A 21,245-nucleotide genomic window follows, 5' to 3' on the forward strand; every position below is an offset into this window, starting at 1 on the left:
GTGACCGGGCAATCTCAGCGTCGTAAAGACGAACTCAGCATGGTCTCCACCGCCAGTCGCCGGCGTTGGTCGCAGCCGCCAGGTGGGTGTCGTGTCATCTCGGACACGGTGTAGGTCGCTCGCTGCTGAGACAGTGTCCAGAGGCGGCCGCTGTCCTCGACCGCCACCCCCAGCCGAACGAGCCAAGCCCACTGGCGCCGCCGCTTCAGTGCCTCAGTGGCGATCGTGCGGACAGGTGGGATGACGAGGCCAAGGACTGCTTCGCCAACATCTGCGACGCCCAGATCCGCTACAGTCACGAGTACCTGGGCAACACGCCGCGGCTGGTGATCACGCCGCTGACGGACCGCTGCTACATCACGCTCACGCAGGTCAGGCGGGCGGCGCGGCCACCGGGACGGAGCTCACGCAGCTCGGTCGAGCCGCCGCGGCCGGGGCGGCGTCCTGTGCGCGGCCGTCGGATGCTGAGGTTGTGTTGCGAGTGTAGTGGATGGCGTTACGGTTCGGCACGGGTTTTGGTGACGACGCGCACAACCCACGGACACGGCGGTTAAGGGTGCTTGGTGCTGCAGTAACATGAGCTCGGCTGGCCGGCTGAGCGCCACGCGCTCGGGTGGGGTGGGAGTCAGTTGGACGTGGGTAGACACTACAAAAGATAGACCTAAAACCACGACGTAGGCATGGCTCTTCGTCATCTCACTTTTTGGTGGAATTTCAAGGTTATAGGGTTGCAACGTTCGGATCAAATGAGGTCAAGAAGAGTCAAGGTCGAGATCGGTGTCCGAATTGCTCCCAAACCTCACGAAGTCAGCTTTGTCCCTGGTATTTCTTTAAGAAACAAGCCCGCCGACTGTGTATCAAGCCACTGACTATCTGATCTTCATAAGGTCAAATTGACTAAAACTTTCGATCTTATCTTAATGTTTAGATCTGAATTCAGCGTTAAGAACCACACCGTGCTGCAAGTTGCTCGAGGCAAAATCCTGATCGAGGTCATTTCACACCAGCGACCTTCCCTCACCTTCATGAAGTCTTGAAGTCAATAGGGGCGATCAGTTGACGTCGTAATGATAAGTGAATTTGAAACAGTCGCCACAAACTATCCCACAATGCAAGTTATCGAGGTAAAACCGATTTGTTATTGACCGCCATAGCTGACCAGACCCCAACAGGATCAGTCATTATCCTAATTTCAATCTTTCAATTGCCTCAGAAACCATCTCGAAGCTCTATGGCTTCGTCTATCACTCTGTTGTCGGGTCGGTTTGAAAGATTCCACGATAATTGCCTTCGCTGACAGACGTGGTCTGACTTCGACCTGCAGCATGTCAGCGGCCGCATGATGTTTTATCACTTTTTACACCGAAAGATTGACTGTTCAAGTTCCTACAGCAGTGTAAGGTTTGCCACGGCTATGCCGCACCAGTCCAGATTTATTTTGCAACATCCGGATTTAGTCAAACTGACTCTCTACCCGAACGCATGGTAAATGACATGTTATAAGCGTTCATCCAGAATATTTTTTGTATTCAGCAGCCATGGTCTGTTATGCTTTCCCTACATCACGTTGAAAAGGGGTGGAACACATCTATATGTGGTTTTGAGCTGGAATAGTCACCTTGAAGACCATTCGGTACAGTTCACCGCCCCACCTTCAGGACTCAAAATTCTAGTTTGCAGGCTAAATGTCCGCAATGATGTGCAGCCTAATTCAAGGTCATTCAGGCATGCATGACGCCATAGCAACGTCATTTAGAGCTTGCCACCCGATTGATCATGCGGCGATCTAAGCCAATAAAAAAATAAGCTCTGCGGTCGTTTATATCTGGTTTTCGTAAGCACGACTTCCAGATATAACGGTCGTCAGTTGGCTGTCAACTTATGTCGTGCAGGCTGTGCAGTGCAAGTTTGGATGATTTGCTTGTTTGGATTAGAGCCCTTTCGACCAGACATGATCATTTCAGGGCTGTGGGATAAAGGAAAATTGTTAACGGTGGGACAGGCCTGGGGGGGCCAGCCGCCGGCCTTAAACACGCGCATGCGCGCTGGGTGCCCGGTTGGGGGTCCCCTTCCCACGGGGCTCTCGGCCCACTCGTGGCTGACGCATGCAGCCTGCTCCGGACAAGCGGGGTGTCGCGAGGATGCAGGATGAAGTGAGATAGAGGATAAGAGGGACGGAGTCTGAATCAAACACGTTTTGCACTACGTAATGCAATAAATTGAACGCGGGCACTAGTTATTACGGAAAGATAACTTGTAATCGAACAATTTAAGAAAAGCGCCATAACCGGGCATGTGGATACAATTAAGCACCTTAAGCTCACGTGTAAATGTGCAAGAACACCACGAGAAAGGGCCAGAAGGCGAGCACCTAACGATGTTTGGCTCAACAAACATCTCTAACACCACCACGATCACCTCTCGGGGATTGAAGTATTATAAGTGAGTGTGGGAATGACAATTTCGCACGGCAAGTTTGGCAGCACCTCAACGCCGTATAAACGTTCCATGACGGAGTCAAACAATGGCGTTTTGAGGAGCATATTTCCCGAATACATAAATCGTGTTTTCAAGAGCGCTTGAGTGTACGAATGGTTTAAGTTGGTTTATTTCATCATATATGATAGCTGCTTCAGTATGTTCAAATGTGGAACATTCTCCTGAAGATTTTGAAGTAAAAAGCTTGACGGGTTTGAGGATGCGTTGGAATTTTGTGCCCTTTATGTATTTCGAATGTAGTGCACTGCGGTGTACCAGGCCAGTTTTGTCACCACCTGTTGTTACCAGACTGTCTCCCGTTTTCTGAGCATTGGCCGTCAGTGACTTTGACTACCAGTCCGTGACTGGTCACCCACGCGCTCGCGTTCATGCGTGCACACGGCCACAGTCGCTCCACCTAATCATGGGCGGCGCTCCCGCCGGCCCGGCCGGCACCGGCAAGACGGAGACCACCAAGGACCTGGGCAAGGCGCTCGGCATCATGGTGTACGTGTTCAACTGCTCCGAGCAGATGGACTACAAGGTGAGGTGGCGCGCCAGCCGGCAGAGCGTGGCGTCCGACGGCGCGGGAGTCGGAGCTGGCCCGGCTGAGCCTAGCCTCTGGCTGGGACACACATGGCGTCGTGGCGCTGCTGCGTTGGTCGCCATTGGAAGTGTTCTCGTTGAAGTTCACCCGGCTGGTGCTTGGTGTCAGTTGCCAGTTGATGGCTGGCGCCCAGTGTCGTGCCGGCAGCGGTGCGGTGGTAGTGCACCCAGCCGAGCCTTCTCTCAGTCGGCCTCAATCGTTACCTACCACTGCGTGCCCGTGTGATTGGTCTGTGCTCGGGCACAAGCCTGCCAGCTGTTGCCCCGGCTGGTGGTCGTGCCCGTTGTCCAGTGCGGCTCAGCGTGAAGCCGCCCCGCGCTGTCGTTGCAGTCTTGCGGCAACATCTACAAGGGTCTGGCGCAGACCGGCGCCTGGGGCTGCTTCGACGAGTTCAACCGCATCTCGGTGGAGGTGCTGTCCGTGGTGGCCGTGCAGGTCAAGTCCGTCCAGGTACGTGTGGCGTCTCGGCCGTGGAGGCCGGGTCCGTCCAGGTACGTGTGCCGTCTCGGCCGCCGCTCGGACAAATGAACATTGCGAGCCGCGGTACAGCAAGTACAGCAGAGAGTTGTGACTCGTCAAGTACTTTCGGGAAAAGATGCGATGCGTTACGATGGATTCAGTTGGATATCCTGTGCTCATATTGTTGGAAATAGAGCAGAAAGATCATTTGGCTTTCTTGCCACTGCTGGGAGCCCGGGATATTTGGTTCTCCTCATACTATCCCAGTCATGCTCAAAAGCAATATCCGACATACAACGCATTGGGACTGGGATTGTGCAAACTACAGGCTATTGGAGCATCACCTAGCCTGTGAAGGGCATTCAACTTTGTGTGTTGGCATGAAAGGATTCCAATGCCGATTTGAGCATGGGCGTTCGTTTGTATAAGCCGTCTACCAAGGGTGCGACATCACGCCACTGGACGGGCCCGGCTGAAGGCGATCGACTTCCACAATGTGTTGTCGCCGCCGCAGGACGCCATTCGGGACAAGAAGGACAGGTTCAACTTCCTCGGCGAGGAGATCCGATGTATCCCGAGCGTGGGCATCTTCATCACCATGAACCCGGGCTACGCCGGCCGCACCGAGCTGCCCGAGAATCTCAAGGCCTTGTTCAGGTGCGCCAGGCGCCCGGCGCGAGCCGCGCCGCGCCGCGGCTGCCGTGTGTCACCTGTGTGGTGGTGATGAGACGGTGGGGCTCAGTGCTGCGGTGTTGGGGTGTCACTGGACCAGCGGTGTTATGTGCATGTTGTGTGCCCACGTGGTGTAAACGAAACCGTGTTCTGGCCTAATGTTGCTGTGAGCCGCATCCAGGGCTCGTTGATGTCATGGCTCGTCTCACCTGGCGGGATTGTGGAGTGAAATTTAATCGGCGCTTAACCAAGATACTAACATGAGAGGCTGTGTATGATTATGGCCGTTCTAAAGCGATATAAGCAGGTAGAGCCTTGAGCCTCTATTTTCTTTCTTCTCGGCATTACGAGCTGGGATTTCTTGCGCTGGACATAATATATCTTTAAGTCACCAGAGGGTACTGGGTAAATAACGGTATCAGGCAAGAAATGGTTAGACTGGGCCTCTTAAAGTACATTGCACATAAAATAATCTGAGCATTGTACATGTGGCACATATTTAGCTACACTGTACTGAAAGCCACTCTGCTCATAATGCTCTGAGGTGCCCGTTGCATATGTAGCGGGCCCATGACTGCCCTTGCCGGGGGCGAGCAGGAGGGTGGCGCAGCGCCGCCGGCCGTTGGGTAGCGCCGCCCCTGACGCCCCTGCCGTGCTGCCCCAGGCCGTGCGCCATGGTGGTGCCGGACATCGAGCTCATCTGCGAGATCATGCTGGTGTCCGAGGGCTTCGTCGACTCGCGCCTGCTGGCCCGCAAGTTCATCACCCTCTACACGTTGTGCAAGGAGCTGCTGTCCAAGCAGGACCACTACGACTGGGGCCTGCGCGCCGTCAAGTCCGTGCTGGTGGTGGCGGGGTCGCTGAAGGTGGGTCCGCCGGCCTGACTGCCGGAGCGCGGCGTCCGGCGGCTGTGACGCAGCGGCTCCGGCCGGCTCGGTGACAGCATGGCGACCGCTGTGGTTGCGACAGCGTCCCATTTATTGGGCTATTTATCGTTAGGTTGTGTTTTATATTGGCGAGTGGTCACTTAGCTGGGCGTGAATTTGCTGTAAATGTCGTGCGAATGCATCATCGCCTGCACACTTTGAGTGCATACAAGTGCCTGGGACCCGGAAAGACTTGCATTTTTTAATTTTAAAAAAAATTGGACGGGGCCTTCCCACCAATGCTTGCTTCGCTCCGGGCCATCCCAAATGAAGATCAGGACCCTCCAAGCACTCGCCAAACCACTAAAAGAAGCCAAAAGCCTGAGACTTCTCACAAGTGCGTCTTTCCTTCCTCCTGAACGATTTTCACCAAATTCTACGCGTGATCGATAGACACCCCACGAGGCTAGGCTGGCCAGGAGCAAGAACTCCTCTCTTGCCACACCCTGTACGAAATAACCGTTCGACACGAACCCACCCTGCGCGGTAGAGATTGGCGCAATAAGCGGCCATTCATCCCCCGAGCCAGCCGGTCCCGTCCGGTAATGCACGCGCCGCGTGTCTGCTGCCGATAGAGGAGCGACCGAGGCCGACCTGAGGACCAAGTGCTGATGCGGGCCCTGCGCGACTTCAACGTGCCCAAGATCGTGACCGACGACGTGCCCGTGTTCATGGGGCTGATCTTCGACCTGTTCCCGGCACTGGACGTGCCCAGGAAGCGTGACATGGACTTTGAGAAGTCCATCAAGAAGGCGTGCGTCGACCTGAAGCTGCAGCCGGAGGACGGCTTCACGCTGAAGGTGAGTCGATGTGGCCTCCTGGTCTCTCTCTCTCTCTCTCTCTCTCTCATCTCTCTCTCTCCTCTCTCTCTCTCTCCTCTCTCTCTCTCTCTCTCTCTCTCTCTCTCTCTCTCTCTCTCTCTCTCTCTCTCTCTCTCTCTCTCTCTCTCTCTCTCTCTCTCTCTCTCTCTCTCTCTCTCTCTCTCTCTCTCTCTCTCTCTCTCTCTCTCTCTCTCTCTCTCTCTCTCTCTCTCTCTCTCTCTCTCTCTCTCTCTCTCTCTCTCTCTCTCTCTCTCTCTCTCTCTCTCTCTCCTCTCTCTCTCTCTCTCTCTCTCTCTCTCTCTCTCTCTCTCTCTCTCTCTCTCTCTCTCTCTCTCTCTCTCTCTCTCTCTCTCTCTCTCTCTCTCTCTCTCTCTCTCTCTCTCTCTCCTCTCTCTCTCTCTCTCTCTCTCTCTCTCTCTCTCTCTCTCTCTCTCTCTCTCTCTCTCTCTCTCTCTCTCTCTCTCTCTCTCTCTCTCTCTCTCTCTCTCTCTCTCTCTCTCTCTCTCTCTCTCTCTCTCTCTCTCTCTCTCTCTCTCTCTCTCTCTCTCTCTCTCTCTCTCTCTCTCTCTCCTCTCTCTCTCTCTCTCTCTCTCTCTCTCTCTCTCTCTCTCTCTCTCTCTCTCTCTCTCTCTCTCTCCTCTCTCTCTCTCTCTCTCTCTCTCTCTCTCTCTCTCTCTCTCTCTCTCTCTCTCTCCTCTCTCTCTCTCTCTCTCTCTCTCTCTCTCTCTCTCTCTCTCTCTCTCTCTCTCTCTCTCTCTCTCTCTCTCTCTCTCTCTCTCTCTCTCTCTCTCTCTCTCTCTCTCTCTCTCTCTCTCTCTCTCTCTCTCTCTCTCTCTCTCTCTCTCTCTCTTTTTTTCTCTCTTTCTCTCTTTCTCCTCTTTTCTCTCCCTCCCCCTCTTTCTCCATCTTTTCTCCCTCCCTACCTTGCCCTCTTTTCTCCTCTCCCTCCCTTCTTCCGTTCGCTTAGTTGGTCTGCCGCGTCAGGGCGGATCATTACGCTGCTTCGACCCAACGAGCACATAGCATGCTGTTTACCCCTTCTCTCCCTTGGGTGTGTAATTATTTTGTTACAAGGGTTGTAGTAGAAATCTCTGCCCCTATTGTCATCCGTCTCATGTGGGCGCTATTTCCACTCGTGTGCGTTGTGAGGGTGCGTGTTAAAGGCACCCCTTGGCCGTGTGTTTCCTAATGAGGCCAGGGATTTGGTACCAGAGGGTCGAACAATTACAACACGAATACGAAACGTCACTATTCTGTGCAGAAAAGCGTTTACTGGCTCTGTATCATGTCCACTGCAAAACAAGTTGTTTCGAATCGATATCAGGCACAATAATTTCATCGCAGCTTAGTTATCTCGTTGGATCCCGGGAACGTTATTGATCGATTCATAATTATCCGTTTTCTGGAGGACTACGGGATGACATGCCTGATGATATCAGTACTCTGTGTTGGAAGTTTACGTGTGTGGCCAATGGATCGCCAGTAGGCCTTTGCCGTAAAACATGTAATATTGGTCTTACGAGCCGTCAAGAATACTGTAACGACTGAATGGCCCGGATAAACCTGTCAGCATATTTTCTGTGCCGGAAATTGTGGCAGTGTCTTTGGTTTTTCTGTTCCTCAGCCCCCGAAGAAGCCCCGCACCAGTACTTACATTGCAGCTGGAGGATCTCGCGCGCTTCCTTTGCTTGAGTCAGGCCTTGCCGAAAGATTTTGTCGTAAGACCTACTGCCACAGAATTGTTTTAACCCTGTACCGTCTCTGAGCTCTGATTGGATGCTGCAGGTGGTCCAGCTTCAGGAGTTGCTGGACGTGCGACACTCGGTGTTCATCATCGGGAACGCCGGCACCGGCAAGACGCAGGTGTGGAAGACCCTGTTCAGGACGCACCAGAACCTGAAGCACAGGCCCTACTTCAATGACCTGAACCCCAAGGCCGTTACCAACGACGAGCTGTTCGGCATCATCAACCCGTCGACGCGGGAGTGGAAGGACGGTGAGTGGGCGGCGCCAGCGGCGGGAAGCGGTGGCCATGCACCGACGCTGTCGCGGCGCGGCCCCCGTCACCGTTCGCCCGCGTCTGATGCCGCGGGTGCTCTTCATACATCGGGCAAGTATTGGACATCTCAAGGTTCTGTACACCGAGGCAGGGAATGCCCTGCGTATTTGCTTCCTCCTTAGGGGTTACATGTGTGGTGGAGTAGTCCGACGCTTATTGTCGTTACGTCTTCGCCGTTCTGAAGTCCGCAGCCAATGTTGTCCACGGACGGTTTTGCGTTAGCATGGAGCATGGTGGGCGGCTCAACGGCTGCATTATTGGTGGTTGTGCCAGCGCGCCAGCAGTGGAACGAAGTTTCCACGTGTCACGGCAGCATCGCGGCCGTCTCCTTATACGCCGGAGCCACTGACTGCCCCCGCCTGCTGCGCCTTTGCTCGCGATAACGGCCAATGTGCCGCCGCGGTCGCTGCGGCGCAGGCCTGCTGTCGACGCTGATGCGAGACATGGCCAACCTGACCACGGACGGGCCGCGCTGGATCGTGCTCGACGGCGACATCGACCCCATGTGGATCGAGTCGCTCAACACGGTCATGGACGACAACAAGGTGGGCGGTGGGCCCCCCCCGCGGCTGCGGGCTCGCCGCGGCTGCGGGCGGGTGTCGGCAGGTGTCTGTGGCGCTGACGGAGCCGGCGTCGGGAGTTCTAGCACTTGTCCGAAGTGCTCCCAAATGTTCTCGGTGTTCACTGGATAGTGAAAGCTGGCAATGGGCTCATAATGGTACGGAAGGACTCGCCTAAAGGCTCACAAATAAAACTCGCCCAAGTGTTTCCCATTTCGAGCAGCATGATCCACTTTGCCCGACTTGTCCACTCACGAACGTGCGGGTAAATCTCATGCGTATCCGCCACACGGTTCTGGCGAGGCGGGCGCGCCAGCGGGCACGTACGGAGGCGCGCGCTGACGCCGTGCCGCGGCGCGCGCGCAGGTGCTGACGCTGGCTTCCAACGAGCGAATCGCGCTGACGCCCAGCATGCGGCTGCTGTTCGAGATCGCCACGCTGAAGCACGCCACGCCGGCCACCGTGTCGCGCGCCGGCATCCTCTACCTGAACCCGCAGGACCTCGGCTGGAACCCGTGCGTGGGCCGGCCCGCCGGCCGCCGGGCGCGCGGGCCCGGCTGGTCCCCGGCTGGCGACTCGGGCGCGGCAGTGTAGAGAGGGGATGGACACATCTTTCTGATAGGGTCCGGGAATGCCGTTCAGGGGGGATCGTGGGACAATGAAAAAGTGTGTGCTCCGTGCATGTAAGGCTTGGTGATTAGTCATACTTTGTGTAGACCTGGTACAGTTCAGTAATGACGTGTTCATTAATGAGGCTCACGTCAGTGACGCAGGCGACAAGCGACACGCCAGTGAATGGCTCAGCCGGCGTGACAGCGCGCCGTCGGGCTGGCCAGGTTCGTGAACAGCTGGATTGAGACGCGCGAGATCCAGTCGGAGAAGGCCAACCTGATGATCCTGTTCGACAAGTACGTGCCCGGCTGTCTGGAGGTCATGCGCACCCGGCTCAAGAAGATCACGCCCATCGCAGAGATCTCCCAGATCCAGATGCTCTGCAATCTCCTCGGTCAGTGCCGGGTGGCGGCAGCGCTTCCGATGATTTTTTGAACGCGTGCGGTGGTCAGTGACTGTAGGGAGCGGAGTTTTGTTTTATCTCTACCCGCAAAGACCTTCACAGCCGGGAGCTGGGAAAAACGTCCATGCTTGGATAGAACGGCATGTAAAAAGGGTAATGGCAATATCGCCATAACCAACTTCGACATACCTCTGGAGGGTCTCAAATATGTTGCGCCGTAAACCTTTATGTAAAAAATGCAGCTGTTATCGGCTCAGTGTGCCAAGATATTCCGGGTGTGTAGTTACGTTGTGTATAATACCAGTTTACCAAGGTTTTCATCTTCCTTCTTTTAACGTATCCGACATAAAGTCGCGCCATTGGAAACGCTATAAGTTACTTGTATTAATCTTTAGCATAGAGTTCATCCCCCCACCACAAACATTCCAGCGACACACATTGGCTACTGTTGCTTATGTAGCTGTTTTCTGTGTGGGCAGACTGCATGCTCACGCCAGACGCGGTGCCGCCCGACTCCCCTAAGGAGCTGTACGAGCTGTACTTCTGCTTCTGCTGCGTGTCTGCCTTCGGCGCCAGCATGTTCCAGGACCAGGTGGGGCATTCGCAGCTGACGACGATGGTCAGATGATCACATGCGATATGGGTGCAGTTGAAATGAGGCATTCCGCATGGGGTTAGGTGATAAATTTGCAGTTAGTCGACCAGAAGTCAGTGTGATGACGTTCTGGGTTAGACATCGTAGTATGCCGTGAGTTACGGCTGGTGGGTACGGATAGAAGCGAGTTCTGTCAATCTGCTTGACTGGCGATAAAGTAGCGGATATTCATGAAGTACGTCCGAGTTACGCGTTGGATCTGTCTGATGTTGCTGTAGTTATCAAGCAGCGAATATGCCGCCGCCGGACATCAGCACTGACTGTGCCCGGCTCGGGCTGGCTGCCCGGCTCGGGCTGACTGTGCCCGGCTCGGGCTGGCTGTGCCCGGCTCGGGCTGGCTGTGCCCGGCTCGGGCTGACTGTGCCCGGCTCGGGCTGGCTGTGCCCGGCTCGGGGTTGCTGTGCCCGGCTCGGGCTGACTGTGCCCGGCTCGAGCTGGCTGTGCCCGGCTCGGGCTGACTGTGCCCGGCTCGGGCTGGCTGTGCCCGGCCCGGACTGACTGTGCCCGGCTCGGGCTGACTGTGCCCGGCCCGAGTTGACCGTGCCCGGCTCGGGCTGACCGTGCCCGGCTTGGGCTGACTGTGCCCGGCTCGGGCTGACCGCCCGGCTCGGGCTGACTGTGCCCGGCTCTGGCTGATTGTACCCGGCTCGGGCTGACTGTACCCGGCTCGGACTGACTGTGCCCGGCTCGGGCTGACTGTACCCGGCTCGGACTGACTGTGCCCGGCTCGGGCTGACTGTACCCGGCTCGGACTGACTGTGCCCGGCTTGGGCTGACCGTGCCCGGCTCGGGCTGACCGCGCCCGGCTCGGGCTTCAGATGACCGACTACCGCGTAGAGTTCTCCCGCTGGTGGGTCAACGAGTTCAAGTCGGTCAAGTTCCCTGCTCAGGGCACCGTGTTCGACTACTACATCGACAAGGACTCGCAGAAGTTCGTGCCCTGGTCCTCAAACGTGCCGTCCTTCGAGCTCGACCCGGACATGCCTCTGCAGGTGAGAGGCCCAGAGGCGTATCGTGTGGAGGGCTTCTTACTTCGACTGTATGGGATACGTACGGGACAGAAATGCATTCCGTTCCCGGGATTCCGTCCGTTCCCGGGATAAAGACAGTATGCGGCGACAAAACGCGGACGGCCGACGTGGAGCAGGTTGTGCAGTGCGACTATCTTTGCGGCTGCGGCTGTTTGAAGCCTAGCGACAGCGGCTGCTTGAATAAGTATGGGCACGCCGTCATGGAGTTGTGTGGTGCGGCTGGCGCCGGTGTACCGGCTAACGCTGCCTGGCATGGCAGGCGGTGCAAGTACCGACGCCGGAGACCACCCGGCTGCGTTTCTTCATGGACAAGCTCATGGAGAACCGGCACCCAGTCATGCTGGTCGGGCCGCCCGGCTCCGGCAAGACGGTGCTCATCAACGACAAGCTGGGCCAGCTCTCGGAGGACTACATGGTGACCAGGGTGCCCTTCAACTTCTACACCACGTCCGGTCAGTGCCCAGCTGGCAGGGCCGCGGGGGAAGCTCGCTCGCCCGCCCGCCCGGCGAGAGGGCTCCGCAGACCGAGAGCACGCACGAGCTCCGACATACTTGTCCAGAGACTTGCAAATGAATGCCGCAGAGTTTGCCTGAGAAGCTTGGCTTACAAGCCGAGAGCTTTCTGTTGCCATTTTTACAGCTTCTATAGCGAAAATTTGGGTCGGGCGTTCATGCTGGTCTTTTCATGCACAACTGAGAGTGCAATGGAAAGCAGGTCTAGAGCATGTCACTTATCAGCAACGACTGACTGATTGAGATCAGGTGAGACCACGCATTCCAGCGTCATTGCGTGGCCCGAGTATGCCCGTTGACCACTGACCTGTTGCAGAGATGCTGCAGCGTGTGCTGGAGAGGCCGCTGGAGAAGAAGGCCGGCCGCAACTACGGCCCTCCCGGCAGCAAGAAGATGGTCTACTTCGTGGATGACATGAACATGCCCGAGGTAAGGCGACGCTGACCGACCGCCTACTACCGCGGCTGCTGCCGGTAAGTGGCACAGCGCGCCTCCATCACGCGTCTTCCGAACATCCAGCTGCAAAACAAGTAACCCCAGTCAAGTTGACACTCTTGCTTTCCGCCCCCCCCCCCCCCTTATCACACAAGCACGCCCACACGGGGGCCGACGTTGAACGCAACCAACACGACGGAGGACCATCGCTTTCTTGGCAGGCGCATGCTTATATTTCGACTGCGTGCGTGTGAGCGGTGTTTGCCGTCTAGTTCGGGCGCCGCTGTTACCAGAGTGCAGCCCGCATCTGATGACGTTCTCGTGCGCACGTCTCCGCCGCCACCGCTGCCGCTGAGGTGCGACGCTCGGCCGGCGACTGACCCGAGCTCGGTCGTCCGGCGGCTGACCTGGCCTTGGTCGGCCGGCGACTGACCTGAGCTCGGTCGTCCGGCGGCTGACCTGAGCTCGGTCGTCCGGCGACTGACCTGGGCTCGGTCGTCCGGCGGCTGATCTGAGCCCGGTCGTCCGGCGGCTGACCTGAGCCCGGTCGCCCCAGGTGGACCTGTACGACACGGTGCAGCCACACACCATGCTGCGCCAGCACCTCGACTACAACCACTGGTACGACCGCACCAAGCTGTCGCTCAAAGAGATCCACAACGTGCAGTACGTGGCGTCGATGAACCCGACGGCTGGCAGCTTCACCATCAACCCGCGCCTGCAGCGTCACTTCGCCGTGTTCGCCACCAGGTGGGTCTGCTGGCGGACGCCGGCGCGGCCCCAGGCGGGCTTGGACGGACGGCCCCGGCCGGCGTCCGCGGCAGCCTGCAGCGACTGCAGCCGTTTTGTGCTGTGCCATGTTGTGTTGTGCCGTGTTGCGTTGATTAGCCGGAGCGTCAACGCATGGCTCTCAAAACGGCGGTAGTGATGACGTGGACATGCCGGGAACATGAATGTGAATATGATGTGAGAAACATGGGCAAGGGTGCGGCCGGGCTAAGGATATGCGGCAGGAGACTGTTCAGTCTAGCACGCCAGGCTCAACTGGTGGTATGAAATAGGCTAGGCGAAGCCTGCAGGGCATAAAGACACCGGCAACAAAACACAGTGAACGGAAAAGACCGCTCGAGCTTCGTTTGCTATCGTTTTGTTGCCCTCGTGTTTCATTTGTCTCGTCGTTTTCGTTTCGTTGACATTCATTTCTATGATTTTGTCGTTCCGAACTGCACTTGAGATATGACAATCCAATGTTCAAAGCAGCACACAACTGACGACTTGCTGCTGCAGCTGATGGGTAGGTTATGACCGGCACGACGATTGGATGGTGCTTTATCGAGCCAGTGAACGCCATGCATTTAACCTGTTTCCTTATAAAGCGCATTAATTGGCTTGCAATTGGGTTGATTGTTCTGGACGTATTGCATTGCAGGATAATCCTGTTGTGCAGTATAACGCTGTTGCGTTGCATTTACTTGGTTGCATTGCACTGTGTTGGAATTGCTGGTACATCCTAAGCACTCAGCATTCTCTGCACAAGAAGCCAGGGCAACGAGATGCGCTGCAACCCGGTGATTGGAGGGGAGGCCAGCAGTCTTGCTTCAAGCCTATCGAGCTTGTGCGTGGTGATTTCAAATGGACTATCCGGCGTGGTCACCATCAGGAGTACAAATGACCATGCCTGTGTTTCAATTTTCAGCTTCCCCGGAGCCGAGTCGCTGCACACCATCTACAATTCAATTCTGCACCAGCATCTGAGTAACCCGCTGAACAAGTTCCCGCACCCGCTGGTCAAGACGGCCCCCGGCATCGTGCAGTCGGCGTTCGCCCTGCACCAGAAGGTGTCGCAGACCTTCCTGCCCACCGCCATCAAGTTCCACTACGTCTTCAACCTGCGCGACCTGAGCAACATCTTCCAGGTGGGGGGTCTTACCGGACAGGGCTCGCGACAAACGCCCGACCGTGTCCCGCCGGGCGGGCGGGTGCCGCAGTCCTGTTTCTGTGGTTTTATAATTTCCTTGACTTGTCCTTTGTCACTTTTATAATTATTCGGCAAAAGGTCATGGGGTCCCTTCATTTGAATAACTGCTATGAGGGCCCGCTTTGCACCGTTTGGGAACAGTCGTAATTTGGCTGGTATTTAAAAAATAGTCGCTGGGGCACATCGTTCATCCCTTCACGACAAACTTTGTAAAACGCAAACTAAGTCGTCATGTAACGCCATCAGCGAGGTTGGCGCTTTACTTGGAACCAGCGCACTGCAGCGCATCCCACCGGTCAGGAGAGGCCGCGGTACCCTGGTGGGCGCAGTCCGTGTCACCTTCGAGTGGCTGTAGTGAGGGTGGCGGGACCGGCCGACTGCCGCAGATTGTGCTGAGCCGAGTGACAGGGTCTGTGTGCGGTGGAATCGCGTGACGGGGTCTGCAGTTAGTCGTGGGTAGCTTTGCTGTGCCGCGTGACGGGTCTGTTGTTCTGCCATGGCTATGTTATGCCGCGTGACGGGTCCGCTGTTATGCCATAGCTATGTTATGCCGCGTGACGGGTCTGCTGTTATGCCATAGCTATGTTGTGCCGCGTGACAGATCTGCTGCTATGCCATAGCTATGTTGTGCGGCGTGACGGGTCCGCTATTATACCATAGTTATGTTGTGCCGCGTGACAGATCCGCTATTATACCACAGCCATGTTGAGTCGCGTGACAGATCTGCTGCTATGTCATAGCTATGTTGTGCCGCGTGACGGGTCTGCTATTGTACCATAGCTATGTTGTGCCGCGTGACGGGTCTGCTATTATACCATGGCTATGTTATGCCGCGTGACGGGTCTGCTATTGTACCATAGCTATATTGTGCCGCGTGACGGGTCTGCTTTTATACCGTAGCTATGTTGTGCCGCGTGACGGATCCGCTGCTATGTCATAGCTATGTTGTGCGGCGTGACGGGTCTGCTATTATACCATAGCTATGTTGTGCCGCGCGACAGATCTGCTGCTATGCCATAGCTATGTTGTGTGGCGCGGCAGGGTCTGCTGTTCTGCGACAAAGACTCGATCAAGACGCCGATCGACCTGGTGCGGGTCTGGCTGCACGAGGCGGACCGGGTCTACGGCGACAAGCTGGTCGACGAGGAGGACGGCACCTCCTTTGGCAAGATCCTCGTCGACATGGTCAAGAAAGGCTTCGAGGTACGGTCTGCCGTGGTCGAGCACCCGACGGGAGAGCGATCAGGCCTAATGCTGAGCCTGCGGGAATCGTACCACAGGGTGCCGTTGACTTCCGTGATTCGACTGTGCAGTAGGTTGACCCACTTTCGTTATTTTCATGTCAGTGTACCTTGTCGTCGGCGAATGCGTAGGTTTTGTCACGTACCCTTTTCCGATTACATTGATATTGAGCGGCCTTGGCGACTGGTGCCTGCTCCCAATGATTATGGTGCTCGTGTTTGAACGTCTGCACCATGCGCTGGGGCATGCCGTCAGAGCCAACAGTGTTGCTGCTGCGGTATCTATCAGCACAGGTCGCTGTGTATCTGTAGTCGATCTTGATCTCTCCTTCCTTGCATGTACTACCAATAATTACCGAGGGCCGTGTTCGGGATGCTTGGGAGTACTAGGCTAACAGATAGGGCTTATGTGGTTTCAGTGAGAGATGTAACTTGAGGGCTCATCAACCGAGCTTATCCTAGCACAAAATCGTAGGCTACGATAATATATATATATATATATTTATATATATATATGGTTTATACATGTATATATATATATATATATATATATATATATATATATATATATATATATATATATATATACATATACACCGTAGTGCAGGCTGTCGAATCTATGTTTTTTAACAACGCCTAGGCCATGTCTTCCTTTTTCCTCTGGCTGCATTGAAGGTAAACAGCGGTAACTTTCAACCGGTCATGTTTTTTTCTGTCTTACAATATCTCCACGGTCGTAGCCGGTCGCGGTCTGAGCCGGCTGCTCCGCACCGCAGTGCCCGCTTGGCGCGCGTAGTGCTTGCAGGATCTTACACTCCGCTGTTGCGCCTGTGAGGCGCGCGACGGCGGTGATCGAGGCTGATGTCATCGTGTCCGTCAAGGTCTCGTGTTGAACGGCGGGTTCTCCATCACGTCCGTCTGCATCGTTTCAGGATTCAGCCGGAGACCATCTCGTGAGATAGGGCTCGACGGACACTAACTAAAGATTAACTGCTCCCATGTAAACCAGACTAGAGTAGCCGCCAGCACCGGCTGCAAAAGACGCCGCTAAGATGGCTGTCCACATCCGCGGCTTCTGCACAGCCGTCCGCGCTGTGCTGTGTTAAATGTCAAATGTCAAACGTACACTCTAACTTAGACTTAACTGCACCTATCTAAACCAGACTAGACCAGCCGCCAGCGTCGGCTGTAAGCGCCGCCGCTAAGATGGCTGTCTACGCCCGCGGCTTCTGCACAGCCGTCCGCGCTGTGCTGCGTTAAATGTCAAATGTCAAACATACACTCTAACTTAGACTTAACTGCCCCCATCTAAACCAGACTAGACTAGCCGCCAGCGTCGGCTGTAAACGCCGCCGCTAAGATGGCTGTATGTCCGCGACCGCGGCTTCTGCACAGCCGTCCGCGCTGTGCTGTGTTAAATGGCAATGTCTGGTTGTCGCAGAGCCTGCACGACACGACTGGCCCCAGCGGTCAGCGCGTGTTTGGCCGCGGCCCCCGAGAGACACGGGCTGAACTACTGCCATCGTCCCCCTCTCACCCCACTCCGTCTCCCATACCTTTCCGTGCTTGTGTCAATGCTGACACCACGGCAACTTTGAAGGTGCCGGCCACAGTTTGAGTTGTCGCCGAAAGTGTCAGCAGGTTAAGACAACCTTTGATGAACCCTTGTTGGATGAAAGCGTGCAACTCTACAGTAAACAGTTACTTGAGAAGTGCACAGGACATGCTTGTCCACCCCCTCACCTCCCGGTCAAAACGCGCATGTGCTTATGCTAATGCGTCGAGTGGCCCAACTGACAACCGAAACGTCAGTGCGTCCCGCTCTCCGAGACGATTTCTGCCAACCTGCCGTATAGATAAGCTGTCATAAACAAAACGCAGATAAACGTGTGAATGTGTACCGCTAAATGTTGGCACAGCTCCGCGTGCGGATGTGGATGTACCCCAGCAGAGCTGCCGAGGACCGGCCCGGTATGAATGTGGACATGCTCGGCTGGTGCCGGTACAGACCGCCCGCGTGTACCTGTGGCCGTTTGTCTGCCGGGGCGGGCCGCCCGCTGAGCCGGCCCGCTGCGCCCGGCGTCGGGCGGCGCCGGTGTGGGACGCGGCGCTGCCTCGCTGTAGCCGCCTCTGCCGCTGCCCCTGCAGCTTGCACGGCTGACCGAGCCGGGCGGGCCGCCGGACGGCACCGAGCTGCTTCTGCCGCCCTCCCCGCGCTCCCCACGGCCCGCGGCGACCGCCACTGCAAGTAGCCGCGCCGGCCGGCCGGCCCGGTCGCCGGCGCCAGCGCCAGCGCCAGCGGCTCGCCGCGCGTTTGACGGGGGATCGCACGACGCATGTCCCGGCTTTAAGTGCAGTTCCGCACGCTTGGACCCACTGACACGCTTGTGAGCCCGTACCCGGGAGATGATGTGTGCATGTGGGCGGGCGCGTGCGTGTGTGTATGTGCGTTCGTGTGCTTGCGGGCGCGTGCATGTGCATGTGTATGGTATGTGCCGGAGAATGTGGAAGACGCTCTGCCCGAAGTTCTGAAGATATACGTTTGAAAAACGTACATTTTCCAATCATGTGTTGTCTAAAAGGTGAAAAAGGTAAAAAACCTCATCCAGTTTCAAAGACGCTTGGGTTACCGAACGGCTCAAAGCTAGGCCGAAATATGTTCGACCACTGTGAACCGAAGCTTTTTTGGCATGGGAGGGGCGGCAGGCGTCAGTGGATAATAGCCTAGGGTACGACGCATAGTGTTGATAGTGTTTTAGTCTAGATAATGATAATGATGAATATGACAGCGTTACAAAGCGCTTGTTAACAACTACAAGGCAGACATGCATGACGGCTATCGTGCAGAGGTACGTCTTGTACATACTCGTGAGGGTGTTGCCAGGGGTGCGTATGATATGAATCTGCTTCTTCACGTGCTTGGTCATAACACCGTGTTAAATTAACTCTTCAATGACTGATGGTGCGTGGTTTGCAGCCAGTTATGGTAAAAGGAGAAAGAAGCTTGCCTTGACGGCATGGTTTGAAGCATGATGCGTGCGTTCAGCTCCACGAAGGGATAAATGGAATGTGTATTATTGTGCGGATACACCACTGCTCACGCTTTCAGAATATTTGCGCCTCGCAAGTGTTCTGATGCTTTATGCACCGAGGCTGAGACGCCCACCTCACGCTGAGTGACGACTTCGATGAGATTAACGCATTTTCATCGTCTTTGTAGTCACTTGACTGCGTGTTTATGAATAGGTTAGATATCGCTAAGTGCATTAAACGATCTTTACACTATGTGTTCTGGTCTACACTTTTCGTGCTATGGGAACGGTCATGTGGTATTTTCCAGGACGAGAGCGTTTATGTCACGGAACCTACCAGTAGAGACTGGACCCGATTAGCACACGCTGTCACGCCTGATTTTTATGGTGATTTACTGTTGGAACGGAATGTCAGTTTTACGTTGGCCTCATCCCTTACATGTGTGTGCACTTAGGAGATGGACGACGCGGTGGTAATGCAGAAGCCCAACATCTGGTGCCACTTCGCCAAGGGAATCGGAGATCCGAAGTACAACCAGGTGTGTGTGAAATTCGTTCACGGAACCACAAGACGCTCGAACTGCTTACTATTTCAAGCACTTCGCGTACAAAGTCGCTGCGATCACTGTTCCAGCGGGCGGACATTTTCTTCAGTTTGCGGCTCGCTATGAGTCCAGTGATTCGGGTGATTCTCAGAGTCCGTTCTCAGAGTCCGCTGAATCGGTGGTGTTCTCTGGCACCGCTGACGTCCTCGCCCCGCCCACAGATCGGCGGCTGGCCGGACCTGTCACGCCTGCTGAAGGAGGCCATGGACTCCTACAACGAGATCAACGCCGCCATGAACCTGGTGCTGTTCGAGGACGCCATGATGCACGTCTGTCGGTGAGGGGTCACCGGAGGTCACCGGGGGTCACCGGGTCGCACTGGTGCCGGCTGATGGCCGGTGCGACTTTGTCAGGATTCATAGCACTTTTGCCAAAGCAGGCTGCAGTTTGATTTGATATGCGGCAACACGAAAACTACAACGATGCCGACGGTGTGTCACGCCACGTCGTGCGATGGCGGTTGACGGCGCGGGCCGCCTCCACCGCAGCATCAACCGGATCCTGGAGTCGCCGCGCGGCAACGCCCTGCTGGTGGGCGTGGGCGGCAGCGGCAAGCAGTCGCTGTCCAGGCTGGCGGCCTTCATCTCCGGCCTCGAGGTGTTCCAGGTCACGCTCAAGAAGGGCTACGGCATCCCCGACCTGAAGGTGGGCGACGCCGGGCGGTCGGCCGGTGGGAGCCGCCGCCGGCCCGGCGGCTGGCGGCACGGCTGGGCCAGGCCGCCGTGCGGTGGGCACTGCACGTGAGGCTGGCAACGTACACGTTGTCTCTGCGAAGGTCTTTTCGGTCCATGCTGGCGTGTACGGCCGGATGTACTGAACCCAAGGATCAACATGCAGTTTTTCGCAGCTGCTGAGAAATGCGTTGTTTCCAGTGAAGTGCTGCCATTTACTCGCCTTCCACGCGAAAAGTTCGCGCTGCGGCTTTTGCCCTGGCCGAAGATCTGAAAGCACCGGCGTCACTTCCACGCCATCCTGCAAGGAAAGCTTATTAACTGGGTCAATCCCTGATCGGGCAATCGAAAATTGCAGGTCCTGTGACTTCGGCCTTAGGACGGTAGGCACTAGGGCGGTACCTTTGACACGGCGTCCGGAGGCGGCTCGTGCTGAGCACAGGGCGGTACCTCTGACGCCGTGGGCGGAGACGTCTCTCGCTGAGCACAGGGCGGTACCTCTGTCGTGACGGGCGGAGGCGGATCGTGCTGAGCACAGGGCGGTACCTCTGGCGCGGCGGGTGGGGGTGACCCGCACTGAGCACAGGGCGGTATTTCTGACGACACGGGCGGAGGCGGCTCGTGCTGAGTCAGACCACACCGCCGACATCGGCTGACGTAGCCGTGTTGCGCCGCAGGCTGACCTGGCGGCGCTCTATCAGAAGTCGGGCCTGAAGAACGTCGGCATGGTGTTCCTGATGACGGACAGCCAGGTGGCCGAGGAGAAGTTCCTGGTGCTCATCAACGACCTGCTGGCCAGCGGCGAGATCCCCGACCTCTTCCCCGACGACGAGGTGGAGAACATCATCGCCGCCGTCAGGAACGAGGTGCGGCGCGGACGGCGGCGCGGCCGGCTCCGACGGCGGGGGGTTCGGGCGGACGCTGGCAGCGACGGCGGACGCCGCCTTCAGCCGTCGCCAGTCGGTAGTGGCGCCGCTGCTATCGGGGGAGGCGGCCTGACGTGAGCGGTGACGTCACCACCGGCGGTCAGTCCGGGCGTCCGGGCGTCAGTCCGGGCGTCCGGGCGTGTGAGCTGGTCTGAGCGGCTCTGGTGCCAGGACGCAGTTGAATGGCGTGGTTCACAGTGACGTGGCCATGACAAGCCCGAGTGTTTTGACACGGCGCTGCTGTGGTTGTTGCGTAGGAACGGGCTGTGTCACACCACCACGGCTGTCGTGGCAACTGCTGCCGCGACACGGCACGCAGGCTGTCGTTGCGCTATGACATATTGGTGGTCACAGCAGCACGTCACGTTATGAGTCGTGAACAACGGTGATCATGGCTACATGCCTTGCGGCATGACGGTCGTAGCGACGTTTTACGACACGGTTCGGTGGCAGTCATGACAACATGCCTTCATGCGGTACATCAGTCTGGCCATGTCAAGGCGACATGTGACATGGCATGTGACGCGGAGGAGTCGGTAGGGTCAGCACGTGTCGGTATGGG

At 56.6% G+C, this 21,245-nt stretch overlaps 1 protein-coding gene across 1 annotated transcript in view; it reads left to right on the forward strand.

Annotated features, from left to right (window-relative positions):
- The window catches only part of LOC119094866 (dynein beta chain, ciliary), a 91,225-nt gene that overhangs the window by 43,167 nt on the left and 26,813 nt on the right, over window positions 1-21,245 (forward strand). Inside the window, exons 41-61 of the mRNA XM_037217783.1 lie at window positions 236-371; window positions 2,888-3,022; window positions 3,416-3,535; window positions 4,059-4,201; window positions 4,881-5,082; window positions 5,718-5,942; window positions 7,749-7,959; window positions 8,440-8,567; window positions 8,949-9,097; window positions 9,419-9,588; window positions 10,077-10,189; window positions 11,071-11,244; window positions 11,543-11,735; window positions 12,112-12,224; window positions 12,787-12,980; window positions 13,927-14,146; window positions 15,250-15,411; window positions 18,937-19,020; window positions 19,248-19,363; window positions 19,575-19,731; window positions 20,435-20,623. Of these exons, the coding sequence (XP_037073678.1) occupies window positions 236-371; window positions 2,888-3,022; window positions 3,416-3,535; window positions 4,059-4,201; window positions 4,881-5,082; window positions 5,718-5,942; window positions 7,749-7,959; window positions 8,440-8,567; window positions 8,949-9,097; window positions 9,419-9,588; window positions 10,077-10,189; window positions 11,071-11,244; window positions 11,543-11,735; window positions 12,112-12,224; window positions 12,787-12,980; window positions 13,927-14,146; window positions 15,250-15,411; window positions 18,937-19,020; window positions 19,248-19,363; window positions 19,575-19,731; window positions 20,435-20,623 (3,334 nt within the window). The remainder of the gene's footprint in view (window positions 1-235; window positions 372-2,887; window positions 3,023-3,415; window positions 3,536-4,058; window positions 4,202-4,880; window positions 5,083-5,717; window positions 5,943-7,748; window positions 7,960-8,439; window positions 8,568-8,948; window positions 9,098-9,418; window positions 9,589-10,076; window positions 10,190-11,070; window positions 11,245-11,542; window positions 11,736-12,111; window positions 12,225-12,786; window positions 12,981-13,926; window positions 14,147-15,249; window positions 15,412-18,936; window positions 19,021-19,247; window positions 19,364-19,574; window positions 19,732-20,434; window positions 20,624-21,245) is intronic.

Source organism: Pollicipes pollicipes, unplaced genomic scaffold, assembly GCF_011947565.3.
Source record: "Pollicipes pollicipes isolate AB1234 unplaced genomic scaffold, Ppol_2.1 Scaffold_4219;HRSCAF=4965_pilon_pilon_pilon, whole genome shotgun sequence".
NCBI classification, from domain to species: Eukaryota; Metazoa; Arthropoda; class Thecostraca; order Pollicipedomorpha; family Pollicipedidae; genus Pollicipes; species Pollicipes pollicipes.